This window comes from Kryptolebias marmoratus, linkage group LG14, assembly GCF_001649575.2.
Source record: "Kryptolebias marmoratus isolate JLee-2015 linkage group LG14, ASM164957v2, whole genome shotgun sequence".
NCBI classification, from domain to species: domain Eukaryota; kingdom Metazoa; phylum Chordata; class Actinopteri; order Cyprinodontiformes; family Rivulidae; genus Kryptolebias; species Kryptolebias marmoratus.
Window position 1 is genome coordinate 14,186,223 of NC_051443.1, and position 24,033 is coordinate 14,210,255.

General features: G+C 41.4%; 2 protein-coding genes across 5 annotated transcripts in view; one reads left to right on the plus strand and one right to left on the minus strand.

The window, feature by feature from the left end:
- Window positions 1–986, plus strand: part of nop14 (NOP14 nucleolar protein homolog (yeast)) — an 18,376-nt gene extending 17,390 nt beyond the window's left edge. For 2 of the 3 annotated variants that reach the window (XM_017407497.3, XM_017407496.3), the window contains exons 18-19: window positions 468–623; window positions 719–815. In XM_017407497.3, the coding sequence (XP_017262986.1) occupies window positions 468–623; window positions 719–815 (253 nt within the window). Of the gene's footprint in view, window positions 1–467; window positions 624–718 lie in introns of all 3 variants that reach the window. The other variant, XM_037979629.1, reaches the window with a different exon arrangement.
- A 2,098-nt stretch (window positions 987–3,084) lies between these two features.
- On the minus strand, window positions 3,085–12,900 carry LOC108230869 (alpha-synuclein-like). 2 transcript variants are annotated; one of them, XM_017407484.3, is made up of 6 exons: window positions 12,660–12,900; window positions 12,138–12,326; window positions 11,913–11,942; window positions 10,208–10,314; window positions 4,287–4,346; window positions 3,085–3,752 (listed from the first exon to the last, which is right to left on the minus strand). In XM_017407484.3, exons 2-6 carry the CDS (start codon window positions 12,256–12,258, stop codon window positions 3,738–3,740), a joined length of 333 nt encoding a protein of 110 aa, XP_017262973.1. In that variant the 5' UTR covers window positions 12,259–12,326; window positions 12,660–12,900; the 3' UTR covers window positions 3,085–3,737. The 2 variants fall into 2 exon arrangements, with proteins under 2 accessions (XP_017262973.1, XP_017262972.1); XM_017407483.3 differs by having other exon boundaries at window positions 12,138–12,298; window positions 12,660–12,897.
- Between the last annotated feature and the right edge of the window lie 11,133 nt (window positions 12,901–24,033).

Genomic DNA, 24,033 nt, shown 5'->3' on the forward strand with positions numbered 1-24,033 from the left:
TATGTTCATCATAAGGGGTCTTCGGGCTGCACTTCGTCTGGCCCCTCACCTAGGACCTGTCTGCCTTGGGTGACCCTACTAGGGGCATGAAGCCCCTGACAGCATAGCTCCTAGGATCATTGGGACACTCAAACCCCTCCACCACGATAAGGTGGCAGCCCAGGGAGAGGCTAAAAGTAGCATAAGAAGACAAAATAAAATAAATGTTTTTGAAGGAATTAAAGAGATCTCAGTATATTTCTGTTGGAGAAATATTTGAAAAGTATAAAAGTTTAAACACCAAAAGTCAAAGCACTCATCTCCTGAATGAGCTGAACGTTTTGACATGTGAACGGCTAAAATATCACAAAGTATGCAAAAGTAGCATCACAAACAAATATACGGTGAGACCTAAATGAGGAAAGCAACAAGGAGAAGCTAACGTGTGTCTGAATAACCGATCCGTTTGTTCACTTTGGTTTTAATAGCTTGGACTACGGAAAGAAGCGCGGCTGCACCAGAGAGGAGAGAGAAAAGGAGCGGCTGAAGCACAAGTACAAGAAAGAGTTCAAGGGCGCCCTGAGGGAGATCAGGAAGGACACGCGCTTCCTGGCCAGGGAGAAGCTCGACGAAGTCATGAGCAGGTGTGGAGAAAACCCAAAGCTGCCATGTAGCTGTGACCCAAAGGCCACCCTCCTCCCTACGCCTTTAACACATTTATATTCGCTTTGTGTTTCAGGGATGCAGAGAGGAAGAGGAAGGTGAAGGAGCTGCTCGGCGGTTTGGCCACTCAGGAGGGAGAGTGGAAAGCCCTGAAGAGAAAAAAGAAAAAGTGAAATCCAAAATTAAAGTCTTCATCAGTTTGTTTTATTTTTTCATATGGACTTGTGTCACTGAGCAGCTCAACACCTGCACAAGGCAAACATTTATAAAAAATACAGTAACAAGTTGTAGTTTTATAGAGTTTCCATTGTTTTCTTATTAAAAGGTTCTAAATGTGAACTTGATACCGATCCGTTTGGTCATCTATCCTCACATCAGTGTTCAAATACAGGAGTGATACACGATCTTCGTGGTGTTGCATGTTTTGTACATTTTGTTTTTTTCACTAACCATGTCACTTATTTAAATTTACATTCAGATGCTGATTATATAAAGAGGAACTCAGCATTCTTCAGTAACAACAGGGAGAAACGAGGTTCCTTCTAACTCCTTTTTTCTCTCCGAAGGCATTGCTGTTATTATGTTAAAGAGAAATCACATTTATGGGACAGGTTGGCTCTTATGTCTTAAAGCTTGTGACCTGCTTTTGTTAAAATAACCTCCAAATAATTTCCTCCTCCCACCTTTTCTTGTATGTCCACTGGTAGAGGGGTACATCCTTGTCCAAACATTAATTTGGCTCTTTTAGTTCATTTAATTAACTGCATCAACTTAGCTGTTTATTTAACACAGGAAGCTTTATAATCGTGTGAAAAAAGGGCATAAGTAGCATCAAACGAGTTTAAAATCTTTTGACTTTAAGGCGTTTGATGTTTTTCCTATTTATTGTGAAACTGTCGGATTTAGGAGGAATCCCAGAAGTGAACTTTGTCGTGCAACAGTTTGATCACGTTTGAGCGTCTGACAGAACTCGAACAGAACATCTCCACGGTTTGACTGATCGGGTTACCGTTCGTTCTGTGTGGTTGGAACACGTCCAATTTCATTCCAAGTATTCTGTTTACCTTTAATTTGTTAGTATTCTTTACTTTCCTGCAGGTCCTGATGATCCTTAGTGCGGTTTATGTTGGGTAACGTATGTTTGCAGCTTATTGAGATGTTTGAGTTGAATGTTCTGGTCAGCTCTTCGACGTTACTCCTGACCATAGGTTCTCCATCAGGTACTGGATGTTGTGACGTGGTCGCAGTCGTGGCGCCGCCTCTATGAGCCGACTGTTGGTCCTCGGATGCAGGATGTTGCAGCAGCTGAAGTATGGAAACAGCTGCTGTGATGGGAATCTTCTTGTGTTACGAAGAAGGCAGCCTTTTCCTGCACAAAACCTGCACTGAGTTTTGTTTCTTGTCATGTCTCATAAGCTGCTATTAGACTATAAAGGATGGAGACGGGAACTATCCCTTCCGCCGAGAGGCAAAGGTAACTGACCTTAAAAATCGCCAAAAACAATAAATGGCTAAAACTCAGTCAGTTTTAGAGATATTGACCTAAAATTAGGCGTGGTAGTAGCTGAGACTCAACTCCGCAACATGTTCTGAGTGCGAACAGGTTGCACAAGATCTTTGTTAAAATTTTTGCCGTTAATTATTCAGAGTCAACTCCGTCTTGTCTGTTTGCAAAATATCCCATGAATCACCGGACAGATATTAGTGAAACTCACAGAAAGTAATTATTGGGAGAACATCTACAACTGATTAACTTTTAAAGCCAGCCCAATTAAAGATGGCCGCTACAACCATCTGATATAAGAAAACACAAAGGCCATAAATCAGCCAGTTTTATAGATATTGAGCTAATATATTGTGAAGTTGTAGCTGAGAGTTGTTCACATCACATACTCCCGGTGCGACTCATTGTAGATAATTTTTTGCTTAAAACCTTGGCATTATTTGTTTGTCTGTTAGCAAAATATCTCATGAACCACTTGATCGATTTGATTGAAATTTTTCAGATCATGATTACTGGATGTCCATCCGCAACGGATTCATTTTTGGAGCCAGCCCAGTTCAACACGGACACCACAGCTAATCAGGGTTAGCCGACGCGGCGGTGGTTATAGCTCAGTCAGTTTGACAGACATCGAGGTCAAATTTGATGTGGTGGTAGCTGAGAGTCGTTCACAACACATACTCTGAGCCTTCGTGTGAAATTGGAAATGACGTTATTTTTAAGGTTTGACCAAAGCGGCTACAAAAGTAATCATTTTTCAACATGAGATAATCTCAGTTTAAGCTCTTTTAAAAGGGAACGGGCAATATGAGTTCCTTCAAGCAATGTTAGGCCTTTATAGTCATTTTAAATCTTAACAATATAGTTGAACCGTTCTTTTTTTCCAGGGTGGACTAAATATACAACATACAACTTCAATGACCTCCAAGAAGACGAACTGGATGCACAAGTTTGAGTTTATTTTGTTGTACAGGCTCAATTACATTTCATAGGAATTCTGCAAAAAGTAATTAGTCCACACTGTAAAGATTTTCTTTCACGTTTGGATCCAAATCAATTCATGACAGAGCACTAAAGCTGAATAGTAGTTCAGAGGCTAAAAAACACAACATGAATGCACAAACAGCTCAGCACGGCATCGAAACACTGATGGGAAAATAGAGATTCTTCTTCTTCCATTTCAGACAGATCCATGTAAATTGTGCATTTATACAGAGACACTTAGGTGTTTGTAGATTGTGATATAATCCCATGTTTGTGTTACTGACAGAACCACACATCTGACACAAAACCCCTCCCACACACACAAACACACGCTGTGATCAGGTGGCCTATTCAGTGGGAGGGACTCACTGTAAACTGACAGCTGGTCACAGATCACACACACACACACACACACACACACACACACAGCATCATTCATTCCCTACAACATTAACACACTTTTACTGTTAAAGACACAGCACAAACAGAGACGCGCAGACGCCGAGCACAGACTCCATGACAGACCGGAAAACGAGGCACGACGGGACTTGGCAGAGCGACACGGAATGTTTTCTGAGCTCTGGTCGGCGAAGCTCTCGGGGACAGCTTAGTCGACCTCCTCCTGAGGGGAGAAAGAAAGGAAGAACAGGGAGGTGTGACGGGACTCCACGCTTCGTTTTAGGCAAACGATGCGATCGCCTCACAGCATACTGATGTTACATCCCAGACGCTGAAGCTGGGGGGGGGATAACTCCACCCACATCAATTATTTATGAACTCTGGCTGCTGACAGTCAGCCTGTGACCTTAGAAGGGTCATGCATCATGAATAAACACTTTCATTCACAGGTGAGTATTAAATAAACTTGTAAAACAGTGTAAAATGACCACACCGTTTGATAAAATGGTAACAATTATGTACGATTAAAAAAACAAATATTGCATATGTAACACCCTCCTTTTTTTAAACTTTGGAGCATTTCGAATGCTGCAATTCTTTGATTTTCTCAAAGAAGGGGACACAAAGACTCATCTGTCCAGTCAAATGGGATTTAAAGTGACTGTAAGTGTGGCCCTCGTAAGAAGTGTGTTTGACATTTATGTAGCACGCAGCTAGCAGGGCACTGCAACAGTGGGAGGTGTGTGATTGGGCTTACCTTCGTCACCTCAGCCTCTTTAAGAAATGATGAATCCTCATATTGTACTTCAAAGCCATCCTGGAATAATAATAATAAAAAAACAAAGTTCAGACTTCATACAGGTCTTCATCCTCAGTACTTTTTGTACAGACGTTTTGTTGAGCAGCATGGGATGCTTTGTGTTCTTAAGTCTGCCTTAAAACCACAGTTATGAACAGTAAATATCTTACCTGTTGCTGCTGTTTTGAAACAACTCCAGTCTCAAACATTTCCTAGCGGGTGATGCAAACATTCATTGATAAACCTGTATATTGCCATGAACTTTGTATCACGCAGGTATTTGCATCGAATTCTGTGGATCTTTGCAGGTCCTAATAGCAGCAGCAGCTAGCTTTAGCACTTCTAGTACGGCTTGGAATAGGTTGTGCAGGAATATCATCATATTTCTGCCAGAATGATGACGTATTTGAAACTGGCTGATATAAATGTTTATTCGACAGCGTTTTCATGAACCGGTATGAACATTTTTAAAGTGCAGTTCTGTCAAATAGTTCTCATACATTACCTAAAATTAAACGTCTACACTTTTACACAACGCCGTTTGTTTAGTTCGTCATTGTTTTATCAACCGAAGACCGTCATACCCTCTATCCATTTTCTTTTACCCACTTCTCCTTTCCGGGTCGCGGGGAGCTGGTGTCTATCTCCAGCCGTCACTGTACGAGAGGCGGGGGACACCCTGGACAGGTCGCAGGTCCATCACAGGGACACATAGAGACAAACAACCATTCACGCTCTCACCCACACCTAGGGACAATTGTAGCGTTTCCTAACATGCATGTTTTTGGTCTGTAGGAGGACTGTTAAACCATTCTTGGGTTAAAAAAAAAATCTAAATGAAAAAAAAAAGACCAGATTGTCCCTTTAAGACAGGATTCGTTTTGAGGACGGAAGCAACCCACTTTGGTCTTGGCTCCACTCGGACAAGCTGTTCAAAGAGCCGTCTTCAACAGGTAAAATATTTACCCATCTTCCAGGATGCATAAACTATGAAACTTAAATCAAAATAAGAACCTTTTATTTGTTTATTTCTTTAAAAACTAGAACATCAAACACGTCCTTTTCAGGTAACTGAGCAAAGCGACAGTTTGGTTGAGTTTACAAATGAAGCGCTTCAGATACAGCAGCTTCATGTAATAATCCTCTTTAACCAAGAAAACTGATTTAAATTTGAGGAAGAAATAAATGAAAAATCACGACCCAGAGCTGTTGCCCTGCCCACGCAGCCACGAGAGGCTGTTTCTTGTTTTCTGTTTATCCAATAGGACCTTTTGGAGTAACAACAGGTTCTGGAAATCTGGCAGACAAATACAAAGACGTCAACAGCTGATTTAAGCTGCTTAGGTAAAAGACTGAAAAAGACGAGGATGGTTGAAACCCAGAGCAATCGTCATCATCTGTGGCCGCTTTTAGCCGGGGGGCCTCTAAATAAAGGAATGAGGACTAAGGCGCTAATGAAAAATGAAAGTGACACCTCTCCCGTCTCGCCTTGATTACATCGCGTTCTTGAGCCGACCTTCCAGCTCGCAGCGTGCCGACATGTGATCTGATGCCGCCCATCCACCCATCAAACAGCCGCCCTGACAGAACCAGTTCCCAACTTTGAGATTTGTTCACTTTAAAGAAAAAAAAACCCCTCATCCACAGCAGGGTTTGAAGAGGACAGCAGCAGATGGTCTTGCATCCATTCCTTACACTTCTGTTGTCTCTTTTACGTCCTAGTTTTATCTCCCCCGTCCTTCTACCTTCACAGCCTCTCCGCATCACGACAGTGACTCACCGGCGACTGTTGAAGTGCCGAAACAGATGAGCAGATTAATCAAACCCGGGCTCTCATCTGTTGGCTTTCGTTTCCTCCGCGCGGCCCGTCTCTGCGGCTGAAGGACTTTTCCCCCACCTGGCACGAATCTTTTCAATAAAAATCGATCTTAATGACGCCTAATGGCTCCGAGCCGCCTGGGAATGGTGGCTAAATGAGAACACCGTGCCGCTCTCTGCGTGTCACTGAAAGAAGCAGGGTTTCTTCTTTGAATCTGTTTGTTTTTAAAATCAGCTTTTAATTGAATTTTCGGAGCAAAGAGACAATGTAAGCAACAGAGGAGCTGACAAACCGTTTTACAGCTGTATACGGCACACATTTACAAATAGATGCGATAAATTCCGCCATGCTTCATTGGTAATTAAGAGACAGGCGGGTTTTACAACATTTTACAACAAGCATGCAAAACTGTGTTTATGTTTGTCGGAGATTTGCTATTAGGGTTATCATTTCCTGCCTCTTGAAGCTGCGTTATAAATCAAGAGGGTAATTAAAGCCAAATTCCATTCACCCCCACTTAAGGCTTACATTCATTTTAACGCCTTATTGATTCAGATATATAAGAGTGGAAGCTCAGGAAAGTGGAACTCCAAAGGCTCGACAACAAATAATTAACAAACTCCCATTTGGGCCTTTTAAAAGGTCTCCTGCTCACTGTTTAATATATTCTGTGCTGCTGGGAGCTTGTGTGAAATAAAACACAGAGGATAAAATTGTGAATGAAGCTACCACTCAACCAACATGATATGAAATAAAACTTCACTTTAATCGTTTATCTATATTACATTTCAAATCAACTTTGTTTTACTAACAAAAAAACATTTCAAATCGTATATTAAGCTAAATTTGGTCTTGATTTGAATGCCCCTGTTGTGTTTTAATGAAGAACGCTGCAGCAGGTTAACCACTTTGTTTTATCGCCTCTTCTTTTAGCAATAATCTCCGAACTAATGAGGCAAAACATCTAATGGGGCTTCGGTTTTCAGAAGTACAACACAGGAAGCGCTCCCTACTTTGTCAAAGACTGCTTGGCAAATAATAACCTCAATCAGTTCACAAAGAATTTTGGAGATTATTCATTATTCATACGGTCGTGTCGGTAAAATAAATCTTAGGTTTGTCACACAGAGAGAGAGAAAAAAGCCAAAACAGTCATCATGACCGCACTGTTCTTGCATAACATTCCCTGTCAATAAGAAAAGAAGACGTTGCTGTAAATATGAGAGGAAATGGTGCTGAAATCCTAAAAGACCTGACTGTACTTTGATACTGCAGAGGCTGGGAGAAGAGCGGAGACGGGAGCAGGGAAAAGCGGCCTCAGCTTTAGAACGCAATTTACTTTCAAGTGAATTGAAGAAATAATTAAGAGGAAATATATGATAGGTGCAGCGACTTCGATCCATCAGCTTAGCCGCTGCTGGCTGAGTAGGTTTTTAGCACTGTGATGCGTCTCCAATAAGCCATGATGAGCCCCACCTGTGTTGTCGTATTTATTTTCAAAAGTCATAACAATAAACTGTGGCTTAATCAAAACAAATACACATATGATCAGGACTAAAAAAAATATGCGAAATGACATTCAAATTAATGATCTAGAATGACAATTATGGCTTAAGAATGATAGTGCCTGAGACTGACGCCCGTATCCAATAAATAACATGTGACCACGCCCCCGAGCAATCACCTGGGGTGTAGAAAAACTTGAACACCTATGCCACCATAACAAATAAACAAACTAAAACATTAATTTTGGCTCTTACAAAAGGTATTACACCCTCTGAGTTCCACATCAATGCATAAATATAATCAGTGTTGAGCATTTGACTTTAAATTGAGACCGTAACATAATGCATCGTTTCCTTCCTCTGTTCACCGTCAGCTGATGGTAAAACTGTTGGACTGAGCTTTAAGTGGATTACAGGTTTGTGAAGGTCCAAAACAACCATTTCTATCCACGTATACGCAGAAGGAACAGTCATTAGTGCTTCGCAGCGTGAAGCTGCAGGTTCAAATCTCACTATCTCCTGCTTAATAACCTCTGGTAAAAAGACACCAGCTCCCAACCTCAGGATTAAACGTAGAAAACAAATACACGGGTAAATATACCTCAGGCCTCACAACTCTGCAACCTCACCACTAGAGGGCACTACATTCCCCACATTGCTCCTTTAACACCTTATTATTAATATCATCAGTTAGCTGCATATAAATGAAATTTTGGAGAAAAATGTTTGAATATTTTTTCAGTATTTTTTTTTTTTTTTCTTATGTTCCTTTAAAATACCATAAGTATGTTTACAAACTTATGCCCAAAAAGCCACAGCTGGAATTATGTTCCAAGTCTATTAATATTTTAATCACGTTAATATGTTATTTTTTAAAATGCTGACACCCGATATTAAAAAACTAAACTGGTGTTCATCATAGATTTTTTTTTTAGCTGACTTTACAAAAACCCTGTCTAGAAAGATTAAGGCAAATATATAAAAGTAAAGAACCCTTTGAGAGGATGAAAGGTGAGTCATTTATCATGTTTGACTTGTGTCTCTACAGTAAATTGTTTGCTACAGTAAACTGTTTTTGCCTCTTCCTTCTATTTTCTTCTTCTTTTTTCTTCCATTTTGACAAACGAAGGCCAGGCTGACTGATGGAGAACCCAGGCAGGCAGGCGGTATGTAACAACTTTCATTCCAGATGAGTTCGACACACGGCGGATACAAAAAGTGATGACAAATGACTCAAGGTCAGGGCGCCATCTTTAACACAGTGACGAGTGTATTTGCAGCTCCCACATGAAATGGAGGGATGTGCTGCGCTGCATTTAATCAGCACTTCAACTAAAACTGAATAAAGACAGGAAAACTTCTTAAAATGGTGTTTTATGAACAAAAGAGTAAGAGAAATGGTGTAAGGCTCAGACTGGTTTACTAAAGTAAAGGTTGGAGTAAATAACATAAAAGTCTGATCATATTTAAAATAATTTTTAACAATTTTTTTTTGAAAAAAGGAAGCCAGTTACTCTCCCATAAATTTATTTTTACATTTACTTACAAACATTATGTTAAATATTTCAGCATATTTTAAAGCGAGACACTTTAAACTTGTATGGAATTGTCAGGATTATGTCAGGAAATAAAACGTAGCGTTTGAAGGAATGCTTTATGCTCGGTGCCTTGCATGCCAAAAAGCTCATGTGATGTGTCATTGTTCGAAGTGTGTGTTAGGAATGTCTCACAGGTACCGCCACACCCGACTGTAGCTGAGCACCTGGAAAATTAAATGCGTTACAGCTTCTTTTGTGTTTGCTAAGTTTGATCAGCTGTGGTGGCCATCTTTAAATCAGGTTGACGACAAAAGTTAAATCAGATGTCAATGCACATCTGATGATTACTTTCTAAGAGTTTCATTAAAACCCATCCAGGGTTCACGAGGTGATTTGCTAACAGACAGACGGCCGATTAACGTTTGGAGTCAAGATGGCTCCTAAAGCTAATCAATCTCAGGCAGCACAAAAATGACTTTAACTCTGTCACTTTTCAAGGTATTGACCTAGTATTTGCTGTGGTAGTAGCTGAGAGTTAACCGATTTCATGAGATCTCACTATATTTGGTGAGATTGGACTTAAACGTTATTTTCAAGGTTTGACCAAAACTGGTCTAACTTCATCCCTTCTCTTTAGAAAGAAACTAGATTCAAACTATGGTGCAAAAAGCAACGGGTGACACGCATAAATGGAAAGAAACACACAAGTTTGCAGCAATAAATGTCAATTAAAGTGATGCTTTTAAACATTGCGTTGCTGTTTTTCAAGCTTTCAGTTTTTCTTCATATGAGTTTATGTCAGGCTGACATGATTTGTAACATCTGGATCTATTTGCTCAAATCAGAGATTGGACCGAAAGTCTTACAACTAAGCAAACTCTTCCCGTTCTGGTCATCTTTTGTGGTTAAATACAGCCTAAGTGTGAGGTAGGTTCATCCTTTAACCGAGTTCATGTAGTGATCAGTGAAAAATATCGGCCTGGCTTTCCTCTCAGTGTGAACATTTATCCGTCCTACCTTGTCTGGACTCTTCTTGACCAATCCGGTTTTCTGGGCCACAGCCGTAACCCCGGTAACCACTGCTCCGCCCACCTGAGACACTCCAGACACAGTTTTACCAGCAACTGCAGGGACGACAGGGAGGCGAGAGGCGAGGAGACGATGAGAGGGGACGACAGTCAAGGAAGATGCATTCTTATCGAGTCTAAATAGCTGCCAGGGTTACAGACGGAAGAATGACACAGATTCCAACATATAGATTTGAAATCCACGCATTATTATTATTGGAGTAATTGGAATAATAAAGCTGCTCTGATTTGTGTACAGAACTCAGAATTCTAGTTGTTACTTTCATTCTTAAAAAATGACTTATTTTCTTTGCTCCAAACGACTGAAAAAGGAGTTTGAACGTGAAGTTTGCTGAGAGGAAGAGCCTTAAACACAAACAAAGAAATAAAATACAACTCTGTCCTCTGTGAATTCATCCCATCTGATGGACAGCTGCAGTCAACAAGCCGAGGCAGCTGATCAAGAGGCTGTGGCTCGCAGCGACCCATCAGCGTTGCTCAGCGTTATTAATCAAGACTTGAAGACTCTCAGGGCCTCATCTCGGCCTGGATGGGCTTCTCCAAAGCGGATTATCAGATCATCTAGTGCAGATCGCTGACAAAACATTACGCCATCACATATTTATCCCTCAATAATCTCAGCTTTAAGAGCACCCACTTGGAACCCCAGATTCCCGCTGAAGAGGAGGCGACCCGCCTCGGTCTTTCTGCTTGTCGTGAACGAGAAATGACAAAGGAGGCCTGCAGGGAGTTGGCAGGGAGTGTCAGATAAGGAAGTGAATCCAGAACTTTTTCACCGTTGCACCTCTGTTCATAACTACCTGAGGATTTAATAGGAGGAGCTCATTTCAGAGTGATTTCTGACATGAGTCATTTTAGATCAACAAGTGAATGGAAAGGTTTCGTTGAAGGGATAAGTTTGGATCTTTTAAAGTGCAGTTCTGTGGAATATTTGGGAACAATAAACATCTTACCTGTTGTAGATAGCTCTTTGAGCGGCCTCAGTTCGGAGGCAGAGTTTGGACTGAATTGATGAGTTAATGGTTAGTGTGAGCGGGGCCAAGAACAAAAACACAGCAGTTCATGCAAACCCCTTTTTATAAACCTCTACACTATACTGCCAATTTTGTATTACACTGTTAATCTTGAAAAAAAATTATTTAATTAAAAAAATCATACCAAACTAAGAGTCTCGACTTCTCCTATTGTTAGGAGTTGAAGCCAGCAGTTTGTGGTTTACAGGAGCTGCCATGTTGTCTGCATACTCAGAATATTAGGCTTTAAGCTCCGCCTACAACAAGGATGTTGCTCGACATTTTTTTATTATGACATCATTGCTTTCATTAGGCTGTGGTTTGGCTTGTCAACCTCAAAGCTGGCGTTTCACGATTTTTCCACTCTAGAACTCGCTTTTTAAATGTGTCGTTTCAGGGCTCCTAAAACGCCGGGTTTTGTTGTTGTTGTTGTTGTTGTTTAAAACAAACCAAAAAAAAAATCCAAAACTTTTGTGTATTAACAAAATGCCGTCCCCTGTAGTTCTCCGACATATTTGCCGCTCGAAGAGCCATCTGACATGAACTATTCCTAACCTTCCCACAGAACCCCACTTGAAAAAGATCTGAACTATCCCTTTAACTCTGGCTTCAGCGTGTTACCTGTGGAGACTCCATCCTTTGTTTTAGTACCTGGAACAAACAAGAAAGAAAAAAGAAAAAAGGGCCCAATTAGTCACAGATCTTGCACCCATCCAACAGATTGGAATAAAAACAGGAATAAATGAGGAATTTTGCTGCGTTTTTTTTTTTTTTTTTTTTTTTTTTGCTTTTGAATGGAGTGGCACGAGGCACTGATCCCGAATGCAACGAATTCCCAGAACCCACCGACAAACATAACCCCATCCTTGGTCATCTCGGCCGCTCCTGACACTCCCTGCTTGGTTTTCTCCGCCGCCGCCACGACCCCGTCCTTGGCTTTGGAGAAACCCTTCATTAACGCGTCCATGGCGGCTCGACTGGCTCCCAGATGATCACCAGCGAAAGGGCTGCAAAGGGACAGGCGCGATGAAAGGGCTGAATGGGAATAAATCACACAAGAAAAAAAAAAAAGAAAAGATGGCTCCACCCTTATTGTATCTCGATTATGTTTGTTTAATCGGACGGAATCTGTGCGCTTCTGCGCGGAGGCTGAAGAACCCCCTCACCACCACCACCTGTAGGAATTACAACCCAAGAACCCATGAATGGGTTTACTCTGAATGCAAACGAGAGATAGATCTGTTGTGTGCACAATGTGAAAGGAAGAAAGAAAAAAAAAACACATTAAAAAGCCTTGGTTGTATAGGAGATTAAAAGAGAGAGAGAGAAAAAAAGAGCCCAGAAACAAAAGAGAAGTGTTTTACGCACCTGTTTGCTTCAACTTCCCTTCAGGAGAGAATAAAACCAGCCCTCCGGGATGAGGCAGCAGAGAATCTCCCCCGAAAGAGTAAAAAGGGGAAAAACAACAAAAACAAAACAAAAAAAGAAAAAAACCCGGATTACTGTCTCCAAAAGTTCAGCTGCTCTGAGGAGGAGAGAGTAGTATTGTGCACACGGACCGACGGACAGAGACTCTCCGCAGTTTTGACAGGCGCCTCCTACGCCTCACAGATGAAGACAGAGGGATCTCTCTCTCTCTCTCTCTCTCTCTCTCTCTCTCTCTCTCTCTCTCTCTCTCGCACACACAGATTACGTAGCTCTTTCTGTACGTGGGTTATCCACAGCGAGTAGGTGCAGCAGCAGCAGGCTCTTTAATAATGTCATCTGTGGCCCGACTACCAGTTAGGCCTTCTGCAGGGTAATTAGACAAGGCACCACTGCTGCTCACTCCTACATGTAAAGAAGATGCTAACAATGACTGCAGATCATGCTCCTGAGGTTATTCACATCACCTGATCAGACAAGTGCAGGTTTTCCCAAACTGGACGCTTCAGAAAAGACAATGAGCGGTGCAAAAGTCTGACTTTAAGCCCAATTTCTTTATAGTTTTATTACTTTTCCTTCCAAGGAGCTTGACTTCATTGTCATCCTTCAAAGTGGGCTTTAGCAGACTTTTTCTGGGCTTTCCGAGGCTCTGTTCTATAAAACAAAATTTTATTTCCAGGAGAGTTTTGGCCTCATTTTCAAATAAATGTCCTTTTGTTTGTTACATCACCCAACTTTCACACAAAAGCTCTACTTGCTGCAGGTTGAAGTGACACATAGTTTAATCTCAATTCTTTATGCATAAGAAGTGCCCCATACAGACTATATGATAGACCTGAGGTGTATTAATCTTTGATTCCTCAGCTTTTCTCTTTTTGGTGCACCATCTCCTCGTCTCTTTCCCGAACTCCTACAATCAAATTATTGCCTCGTATTTTCGCTTTATGTTTTACCATCACATACGCTCAACAGTTCCAGTCGATCTAAGATAATTTGGTTCTCGCCTGTGTGTGACGCCTATCTGGAGGCAAGTTTGATTTGTTCTCGGAAATAATATTCAAAGCGAACATTTGGAAAGCAAATTTTAGACAACACTCAAGGTGCTTGTCTCAGCGCATTAAAATAAGCAAACAATTACGCGGCGTGGTTTCCTAGATCGAACAAAAACAGCGCCTTTAAATTAGGTAAATGCAACCTTCTATTAAAAATAATGTTACAACGTTTTGCTACTTTTTTTAACAAGAAACTTAGAACTGGTGTTGGGAGAAAACTACTTTCCAAAAAGAAGAGAAAGATTGTAAATGGCATACTGCTGCCAATAAAATCCACTTGATCCGATTATAAGGAGCATTCAGGTGTGTTTAGACAAACCCATTAAGGTGGTTATTTTTAGCTAATAAAGTTTATTTTAGTTAACTCCACCTGTTTGCTGTGTTACATCCATTTGAGCCAATGGGACCTAACTTAATGGGGGCTCGCTGTTACTGCCAGCCTGCGTCATGTCGTTTTGGTCATCTTTGTTAACAGTTTTCATTAGTTGGGTTTGGGAATTGCCAGTTGTTTTTGGTTTATTATGTTAGTTTTGTAATTTAAAGGTTTAGAAGAGGTACATGAATTTCAATGCTAAATGCAGGGCTGGTTCGAAGCTTTTATCCCTCTGTTATTTGCCTGGGCTCCCAAGTCCCTTATAATTGATTTTTATTTCCTATTTATCAGTATTATTTTCAATACACTTATTGTAAACGTCACATTTGTCTGTCTCTGCATGTTTGTGTCGTTTGAGCCATTTGTTGATACAGGGACCATAACATTTGGGGGCTCGTCCGGGATACGAACCCAGGACAGATGGTCAGAATTATGTTGAGTGTGGCATGACTCGTTGTTCAGGATCTGGAGCAGCATCCTCTGCTCAGACACCTCTGCCAGAGAACACAGCTCCACTCCCACAGCAGAACCGGCTCTCCTCATGAGCTTGTTGAGCCTGTTGGCATCATCTGTCTTCACCCTGCTGCCCCAGCACACCACAGCGTAGAAGATGACACTGGAAACCACTGAGTGGTAGAACATCTGCAGCATGGTCCTGCAGACATAAAAAAAACTGAGTCTCCTCAGAAGAAAAAGGTGACTCTGCCCTTTCTTATAGAGGGCATTGGTGTTAGCTGCCTAGTCCAGTTTATTGTCCAAGTGGACTCCCAGGTACTTGTAGCAGTCCACAATGTCCACCTCAGTACCCTTGATATTGATGGGTTTGGGGAGGGTACTCTTCTTCCTGTAGTCCACTCACAGCTCTTTAGTTTTTCCTATGTTGAGTTGCAGGTGGTTCTGTCCACACCACTCCATAAAGCTGTCCACCACACCTCTGTATTCAGCTTCCTGGTCACCAGTGTGCAGCCCACAATGGCAGAGTCACCCGAGAACTTCCGCATATGGCGGGATTGTGGGCTATACCACAAGTTCGAGGTGTGGAGTGTGAACAGATAGGGCGAGAGGACCGTTTCCTGAAAAGCCCCTGTGCTGCTCAGTATTATGTCCGAGGTGGTGTTCTGCAGCCTCACATACTGGGGCTGACCTGTGAGGTACAGTAGTCCCCAATGCAGTTGACCAGCGAGTCATTCACCTGCATGTCCAGGAGCTTACTGCAGAGTAGAGCAGGTCTTATGGTGTTGAAAGCACTGGAAAAGTTAAAGAACACGACTCTTACGGTTGTTTTTGCATGCCTGGTGTACGAAATTATTACAAAAATCTTTATTCGTGAAAAACAGATCAGTTCCAGGGAAGGCAGTTCGCTAAAAAAAGAAAGAAAAAACAGCCCAGATTGAGGAGCTCTTCATAAATACTATTCTAAAAAGCAGTTCGAGGCTATACTGGAGATATTGTGGGTTTATATACAGACATGTTCTCAGTGCAGAGTTCTACATCCGAGTGCTGTCAGTCAGATGCTACAGAGCAGAGCCAGTAAGGTCTTATATCATTTATCTCTACCTGCGGGGGACAAACAGGCTCATTACTGGGCTGCTGAGCCCTGGACTCATGGTGATGCTGTAGCAGCATGGCTTCTGTTAAATAACCCGAACAAATACGATTCTTACTGATTACAAGTTACTGCAGCACCGGGCGTTTTAAAACTGATGAAACTTTTTAAAACAAATTCTTCATCTGGATTATCATTTTTTTTTTTTACTTTTTTAAATGTATATACAGAAATACTTTCTGTATTCACGTATGTACACAAATACATACATTTCTGTAAATAGTTCTTGCATTGTTTAGTTTTAAAGTTAAAGTCATGGATTAAATCTTGTAAGATAACATCAAAGCTGCTGATGTCTCTGTGGTTAAATAATTTGATTAGACAAACAAACATCTATAAAAGTATAGTTTTACCTCATTTTGAAATCCTTTTTGCATCAATGTGAATTTCGTTGTCAACATTTTTACCTCAACCTTCTCTCCACGGTCTTTCTTCTTCCCTGCTCACTTGCTGAGATTTCTCTTTCCACTTTTAGTTACGATAAGGCATAGTAGTTTTCAGACCATGAACCTGACTATAGACACAACTAACTAAAAAAAAAAACTGGCCCCATTTAGGTGAGGAGCCAGCCACTGACCACTCAAATGTCTGAACTGCTGCAGGAGGAGCAGATGATCGTCTTTTCTGCGGAGGATCTTGTCTTGGCCTGTCAAGTTTGGTTCTGATTTGGTTCGTTGGGTTTATTTAAGCTCCCCTTTTTAGTGGGAATTAGAGCTGTTATTTATTGTCTTATTATGTAGAGTTTGTTCCCTTGTGAGTCTTGATTTTCTGATCTGCTGCCCCACCTGGTGTTGATTGGTGACTATCACATCTGTGTCCATTTAGTCATTATCTCTGGGATTTCTTGGGCTCACGGTCAAATCCTTGCATGTCGTTGCCACTCCCGACCTCGGTGTATCGGTTTTGTTCTCATGCATGGTCGTTTAAGTAGCTGAGGCCAACCATCTGAAGCGACGAGCAGGGTGTGGGCAGGGTGGAGGGCATGGAGACGGGTGCCGGGACTGATTTGTGACAGAAGCACAGCTGAAAGAGGGAAAGGGAAGCTTTATGTACAAGATGGTAGCGAGACCTGCTGTGATGAAAGGTTTTGGAGCTGACAAAAAGACATCGTCAGAGATGAAGACGATCGTCTTTTCACGGGGAGGGACCAAAATGGACAGGAGGGACCCGCTCAGGTTGAGCAGTTTGGAGACAAAGATGAAGCTGAGATGGTTTGGACGTGTACAGAAGGAGGAGGAGGATGAATATGGGGCTGGCAGGGAGGAGGAAAGAAGAAGAGGAAGATGGGGCAGCTGATCTGCTGTGACCACCTGTAAAGAAAGCAACTGAAAGAAGAAGTGGAGTTTCTTACTTTAAATTTTGAAGTCCTCATGTTGGACCATGCTTTGGGTTTTCGTTTGTTAATGAAGGTTTTTATTATTTTTTTTAATCGCCTGCTTGTCTCCTGAGCGCCTGAATTTCCAACTCCCTCCAGTGACAACGTCCTCATTTCAAGTGTTATTAATGGTCTTTGAGGCCCGTTCCTAAAGCATGTGGACTGAACAATGAGCAGCACTTCAGATTCAGCTGGGCGTATTTTGCATTTTTAAAGCTTAAATAGAGCTTGACTTGGTGTTCATGGCTCATTGAACACCAAGAGTTTCTCCACTCATCATTTCAAAATTTGCCTGTAATTTGTTTGTAACTTTTTAAATTTATTTTCACTGTAACCAATTCATTACTGATTTAAAAAAAAGCTGGATTGTAACTTTGGGGTCATCACATTAACACACAATCCTGTAATAGAAACTATTAATCGGATAAAATTTGACCACAAATTGTGAACGTTAGGGTGCAAAATAAGCCAATGTGAAGACCTGCAGGTGTTCTGGAGCTAGATTACATCATCTCATGCAGTCTGTATGCACATTTATACAGATTTTAAAAGGAAAACCCCATTGTGAATGCAAAGCTATATCACTATCAACTATACAGTGTGAACTCATTTTTTTCCATCATCTTTTTCTTTTCTCTCCCAGCGATCAAAGATCAGAGGCAGACAAAGCCAACAGATTAGAGCCTGCAGCCCAGGGAAGGAGAATTAATGCTGTATTTTTCCTCTTTGACGTCAGTAATAACACGCTGTTGGTTCCAGTTACAATGAGCCCACTTGAGAAAAATATAATGTGGTTAAAAAACAGGAAAAGAGAGAAGAAAAAAAAAAGAAAGCAAAGCATTTATTTCTTGTTTCCATCTTCAGTGAGTCACTGTGAGTCAAAACTCAGAGACCTGCTTCAAAAAGGCTTTTCCTTACTTTGTTGTAGTATTGGCTTAATTTCTGAAATCTTCTGTTAAAGACTGCAAGGATGGGCTGAAGAGAACGAAGGCAAATCAAGACGACTATGACTGCTCAGCTCTCTCTGGACATGAAGACTAATTGATGTTTCTGGTGATGTCCCCCCCCCCCCCCTGCTTCTATTCATATCTCGATATGTAGACTTCCACCCCAACTCCTCTTCCACTCTTCATTTCTCTTTCTTTCTGTCTCCATTGGATCCTGCGTGTGGGACTACACAAGAAAGAGCAAGAAATTTGTTTTATTTTGGCCTCATTAAGGATGGACTGACCGAGATCTGACGTTTCAGGGAGACTGAGATCTGAAAAAGGCAGAAGATGCATTCAAAGACCAAGATGTAAAACCCGTGTTATTAAAAAAATAAAAGGTTCTTCTGCTGTGCTTCGCTGCTAATCAAAACAACTGCTATTATCAATGTCAAAAACAACACCAAGACACATTTATCTGCATTCAGACTGTCAGTAAATGGTGGCTATGACGTGAGTGGATTTCATGTTATGCAGCGCCACCTACTGTAATTTCTGAGCTACAGCCCAATGAACCCACTGACCTGCACAAGAGGGGAGCCAGAGACAGCAATATCCATTGATCGCTCAGATAAAATGAGCTGTGGCTCTGAAAGGCCTTTGTGAGCTGATATGCACAACATTTTTGCACAAACACAGCACCTACGCACATATTACATTTACGGCTCCACCTTTAAATTACAACTGCTGGGTATTACAAAGTTTTCTGTTCTTTTTGTTTCACACAGAAACCAGACCAAGTCTCTGGAATTATAGGCCATATTGTTGCACCTTCCAGGGTGTAAAAGGCAAACTTTTGGGTTTGTCTTTATGTTTGAAGTCCCTAAATACTTGAAATTCAAGCTGTGCGAATCTCAGCATCAGGTTTAACTTTTTGTGATTTAAACAATACATCATACATTTCTTTTAAATTTCCTTTTTCATTTCAGAACGTTGTATGTAGAATAAACTCCTCGTTTGTTGGACAGTGGTTTCAGTCGACACAGAAAGCAGAAAATGTATTTTCAGAGTGTGCTGTAAGTCTTTTTGCCACATTTGTTATATTTAGTTTGTATTATCGAGGTCAAATGAAAGCTTCTCGTTTCCACAGTGGGAATCTGTTGATGACACACACACACAATGTTTGCCTGGAGCTCGTCCACGCTTTGAATCATCTGTTGTTTGGCAAACGGTGGCGAAGCGATGACTGACGGCTGGTTAGTCACTTTTTTGGGGCGTTGGTAGATGTCTTTACACGATATTGGGTCCGGCCACAACACAATCTTCCATATGCTTCAGCATCTTATTCTGCTTGATTTGATTTACCAAAAAGGGCCATTACCTGCAGTTTTACAACACACATTTTTACACGTTGGATCTTTCACCACTTGCTGCCTTCTGATCTGTCTTTTGATGGTCTGTTTGCAGCAACTTGTTATTCTCCGTCTGCACATGATTGAAAAATATGTTTCTGATTTTTTGAAAGTCTGTCTCAAACCCTTCTTAACATGGGGGCAGCGGCCAAGGTACAAAAATGGGCCAGGGTGGATGTGGGAAGAGGTGGGCAGCGAAGGCCTAGAATACAGTTTTGTACACAGAAATAGGCCGTGATTTTCCCAAACTGGCTGTGCAGAATGCACCCACATGGCTTGCCCGTTTCTTGGTCGCAAGAAACTCATAACTGAGTGAGTTCAACTGCAAATTTGTCTATTTTCTCGCAAATTTGAGTCACCAACGACTCCCAAACAGTCGCAGCCCAGTGAGATCCTACCCTGAGGCTAGTCTAAGCCAGGCCAAGACCAAGCTGCCATCTTCAAATGACTAAACCTAAAATATTTCAAAGCGACTCACGCAAGCGCAATTCTGTAAACCTTTGTCTTGTGGCAGCAATAAAATAATATTCCAGGTTTGCTCCAATCATATATAAATATTCAACAACTTTATCAAACTGCAATTCTTTTTTCTTTTTGGGATCACATTGCTTTTAAGATATTTTCTTAAATGTATTTTTCCAGAACAGGACAGTTAACACAGAATCCCCCTACATGTTTGTTTCCTGGCACCAATATGTTGATGTAAATGTTGTCAGAAGTACTGTTTGAGGACTCTGTAGATGAAATTCCTGTGATGTAAAACCGTGACGGTTTGATTTTTTTTCCCATACCGTTAATGAGTCATAGCGTGCAGAGAGTTGCCTCAAAATTTGACCCTGATAGTTTGGAGGGAGTATCCTCAGCGACTATGACTAAGATAATTACACAGGTGGGGTGATACTGAGCAGATGAACCCTGATGTTACGCAAGACAATTATTTTTTTTTGTCTCCACTTTCACCCTGAAAGCTTGCAGCACTTTCATTCATTCTAGCTTGATTCTGCAGTTTGATTGAAACTATTTCTTCAGACGGGATGTTAAATTTCACATTTTCTGGCAGATTTTATAAGGTTTTCATATTTTAGGTGTTGGATTAAAGTGACTTTATTTCTGATCTCACCCACTTTTTCTTCAGATTTTATCAGAAGAACTAATAAACCAACTGCTTGGGTGCATAATACTGTCACTAGATGGCACCATAAGAAGCCAAACTATCAGAAATGGCCTCATGGGGAAACCTCTTCTCATGTGTTATCATTCCAGTTTGTTCTTATTGCTTTTTCCAGATAAAAGCAACAAATCATGGTTACATTCTTCACTCTGAATGTTATTCGTCTATATAGGAGCCATAATTATAACAGATAGGGCATGAAAGTTGATCAATTTGATCTATTGTGCTTCAGAAAAATACTGAAGACATTTGAGCAAGGTTGCTGTAATCAACATATAATATTTATACAAGGAGTCCTGAGAGAAAATGATGGTTTGGACAGCTGCAGCAAAACGACCGGCGTCCACAATCATTTTACGATAATGTTGAGTGCAGCTTACTCTAAAAAAAACAAAACAAAAACAAAAAATAAACATGAAAAATGCAACTTTAAGAAAGTTCATGCCTCAGATTTAGTGTTGAAATGAGAAAAAAAATCCTTTCAGATGATTAAACATGAGGTTACATTCAGTGGAGCTATAAAAGTATCTGATCCTGTGGGTGTGAGATGGGGATTTCTGACAGATTTTGTCAACAAACAAGGACTGGCTCGGGATTCACCCCTCTCGCTCCGTGCTCTTATCAGATCTGTGCCGAATGCTGGTAGTACCTGAAGGAATCCAAACGGAAAACTTCAGGAATCTGCAGAACCTCTCGGTGAGTCATCCGAAAACCCACCTGGAAAAACAGGGAGTGCTCACAGTCAGATGGAGCTGTAAGCCACCATAACATGGTGGAGTTTTAATCTGATCTGCTCTGTCTCCCTGAACATGAACTACGTGCTTATAGTTACAAATTAGAGGAGACTGGGGGGGGGAAACCACTCTGTAAAGATTAGGCAGCAGTTACCTCAAAATAATGTCTTTTTTTTCTGTTTACGCAAATGCAACAGAGCAAAAAGTCAACCCAAATTTTAATCATTTGCAGGTCGGGGCCGTAAAACTCTGCTGTGATGTGATGAAAATGGGTCATTCTTCTGACAAATTAGGAAGAAAAACAAAGTTGTCAAGTGGGTCCCAGCAGAACACTAACCTTTTTTTTTAACTTCTAATCTAATTAAATGATAAAAAACAACTTAAGTCTGCATCGTTTTCCTCATTTAATGTGGCGGTATTTAAAGGCTCTCCTAAAGGGTTAGTCCCGTCTTTTAAGTGATATTCTGTCTAATAGTTACCAAAAGTTAGCATCTTATCTAACTATTGATAAGTATTTAAGCTTCATAAATGACTAGACTGTTCCTTTAAAACAAATAGCTGGAACCAGAAGGTGAGCTATATTTGGAAAACAAGTTCTCTTCCACTTGAGCCACACAGATGATTGGAAATGTTGGAAATTTAAGGGTTAGTGGGGGTTGTAAAGGTTTTCTGGAAAGTGGGGACGACAGCAAGCCAAAAACATTCCTGACACGTGAATTCTCCCAATCCGATCCCCAGGTAAACCTGCATCAGTTTAAAACTTGGTCACTGATTTATTTGATAATTAATGACTTTGAATTTTAAGACATTTTGTGTCCGTTTTGACGGTTACTCTGCGATGCGTTGCAGGTGCAGAAGAAACGTGGACAAAAGACAAAACTTTGGGGTGACAAGTCCCAAATGGTGGTGGAACGGCGGCAAGCTTGTGCCTTGAAGCAAGAAGGTCGCAGATTCTCCTCCTGGCCTTTCTGTGTGTAGTTTCCATGTTCTGCCAGTCTGGTTTCCTCCCTTAGACCAAAAAAAACATGCATGTTAGGTTGATTGGTAGCTCTAACTTGTCCCTAAGTGTTGTCTCTATGTGTCCTTGTGAGATGTCCTTGCCTCTCACACAGTGACTGCTGGAGATAGACACCACCTCCCCGCAACCTGGAAAGAAGAAGCGGGTAAAAAAATTGGATAGTTGGAGTTCAGCGTTTTTGAAGAACTGCATGATTTTGCCTTTGTGTCCAAAGTTCTTCTGGCGTAAAGTACAACAGAATAAAATTGTGCAGCAACATAGGCCAACTTAATGAATGACCTAAACTGACCTGTAAACATGATTTTGTTTCCCTATTCTCAAAATGTAACAAAGTCCTGTTTCTAAATCAATAAAGGATAAACACTTCAGAGTTAAAACAATATTACATTCAGGGGGATTAGGTTAACTTTTGTCATTAATTTCAAGAATTTGAAAGGAAAAACATTAAACTTCACTTCAGATCTTTGGTAAACACTGTCTTTCATTATATGACTGTCTGTGCTTAAAACTCCAGAGGATCTGATGATCTGAACACACACTGACTAATGATCCGCGCGTATTAGCATTCTGCACGGCCGATAAGAGAACAGCGAAACTGTCTGGAGTCGTCGTAAATTTCCTCCCACAGTGCGATTATCAAATATGTTTTTCCTTCTCAGTCCAAGATAATCAGTTCAAAGGGATGTTGTGGAGTTTCAGAGGACGAGTTTGATGGATGGGTACAGTGTCTGCAGCTGGAAAGCCACAGCTATTTTCTGTTGTATCCCAGCAACACGGATCGAGAGGACAACCTCAGAGACCAAATTAGTAAAGGATGTCTCCTTCAAAACATTTCCATTAGAGATGAGCAAAAACAAAGCGTGCAGGGGAGGCGAAACTTCAAGTTTAGGTTCAAGTTGTTTAACATAACAGGGTAATCATGAAATGACCACTGAGCGCCGGAGCAACTTGTTTCAGGTGGTTTATTTTAATGGCTGATTCCTTTCTGTAAAATCAACAGGACACTTGGTTACAGTTACAGCACAATTGAAACCATTTGGACTCCTGAGCATGTTAAAGCTGCAGCTCCGCGCACGCTCGTGCCCCGCGTGGTTCTGTGTGCCACGGCTCTGCGGTTTCCAACTCAAATCTCTGGCACGGGGAGGGCAGGGGGGGAAAGGCAGCATCAGTCACTGTTTCATACCAACAGGCTTCCCTTCTCTGGGATGTGACAGAACATCTGCCTCGGCTTCACACTGTATACATCCACCTCAAACATGAGGTGTAGCTGCAGCCTGCTGACACCCAGCTCATGNCACAAGTCAACAACAAGAGCAGCTGCGGTCTTAAGAGCAGACCTAGCTGAAAGTCTTGCCGCGTCAGAAAGTAACTGCAATCCTAATGATCTCATTTATGATGCTAATTGTTTAGCAGCTCTGAGTTCTGTTGCCATAAACTCCTCTGGGATGTGACAGAACATCTGCCTCGGCTTCACACTGTATACATCCACCTCAAACATGAGGTGTAGCTGCAGCCTGCTGACACCCAGCTCATGATATCATGTAAAGTGTGTGTGTGTGTGTGTGTGGACATGCTTATGTGTGTGTTGCTGTTGGAAGGGATCCAGGCTTGCAGATGGCTCTGGTTTGTGTTTGAGCTGAACGGGCTGCA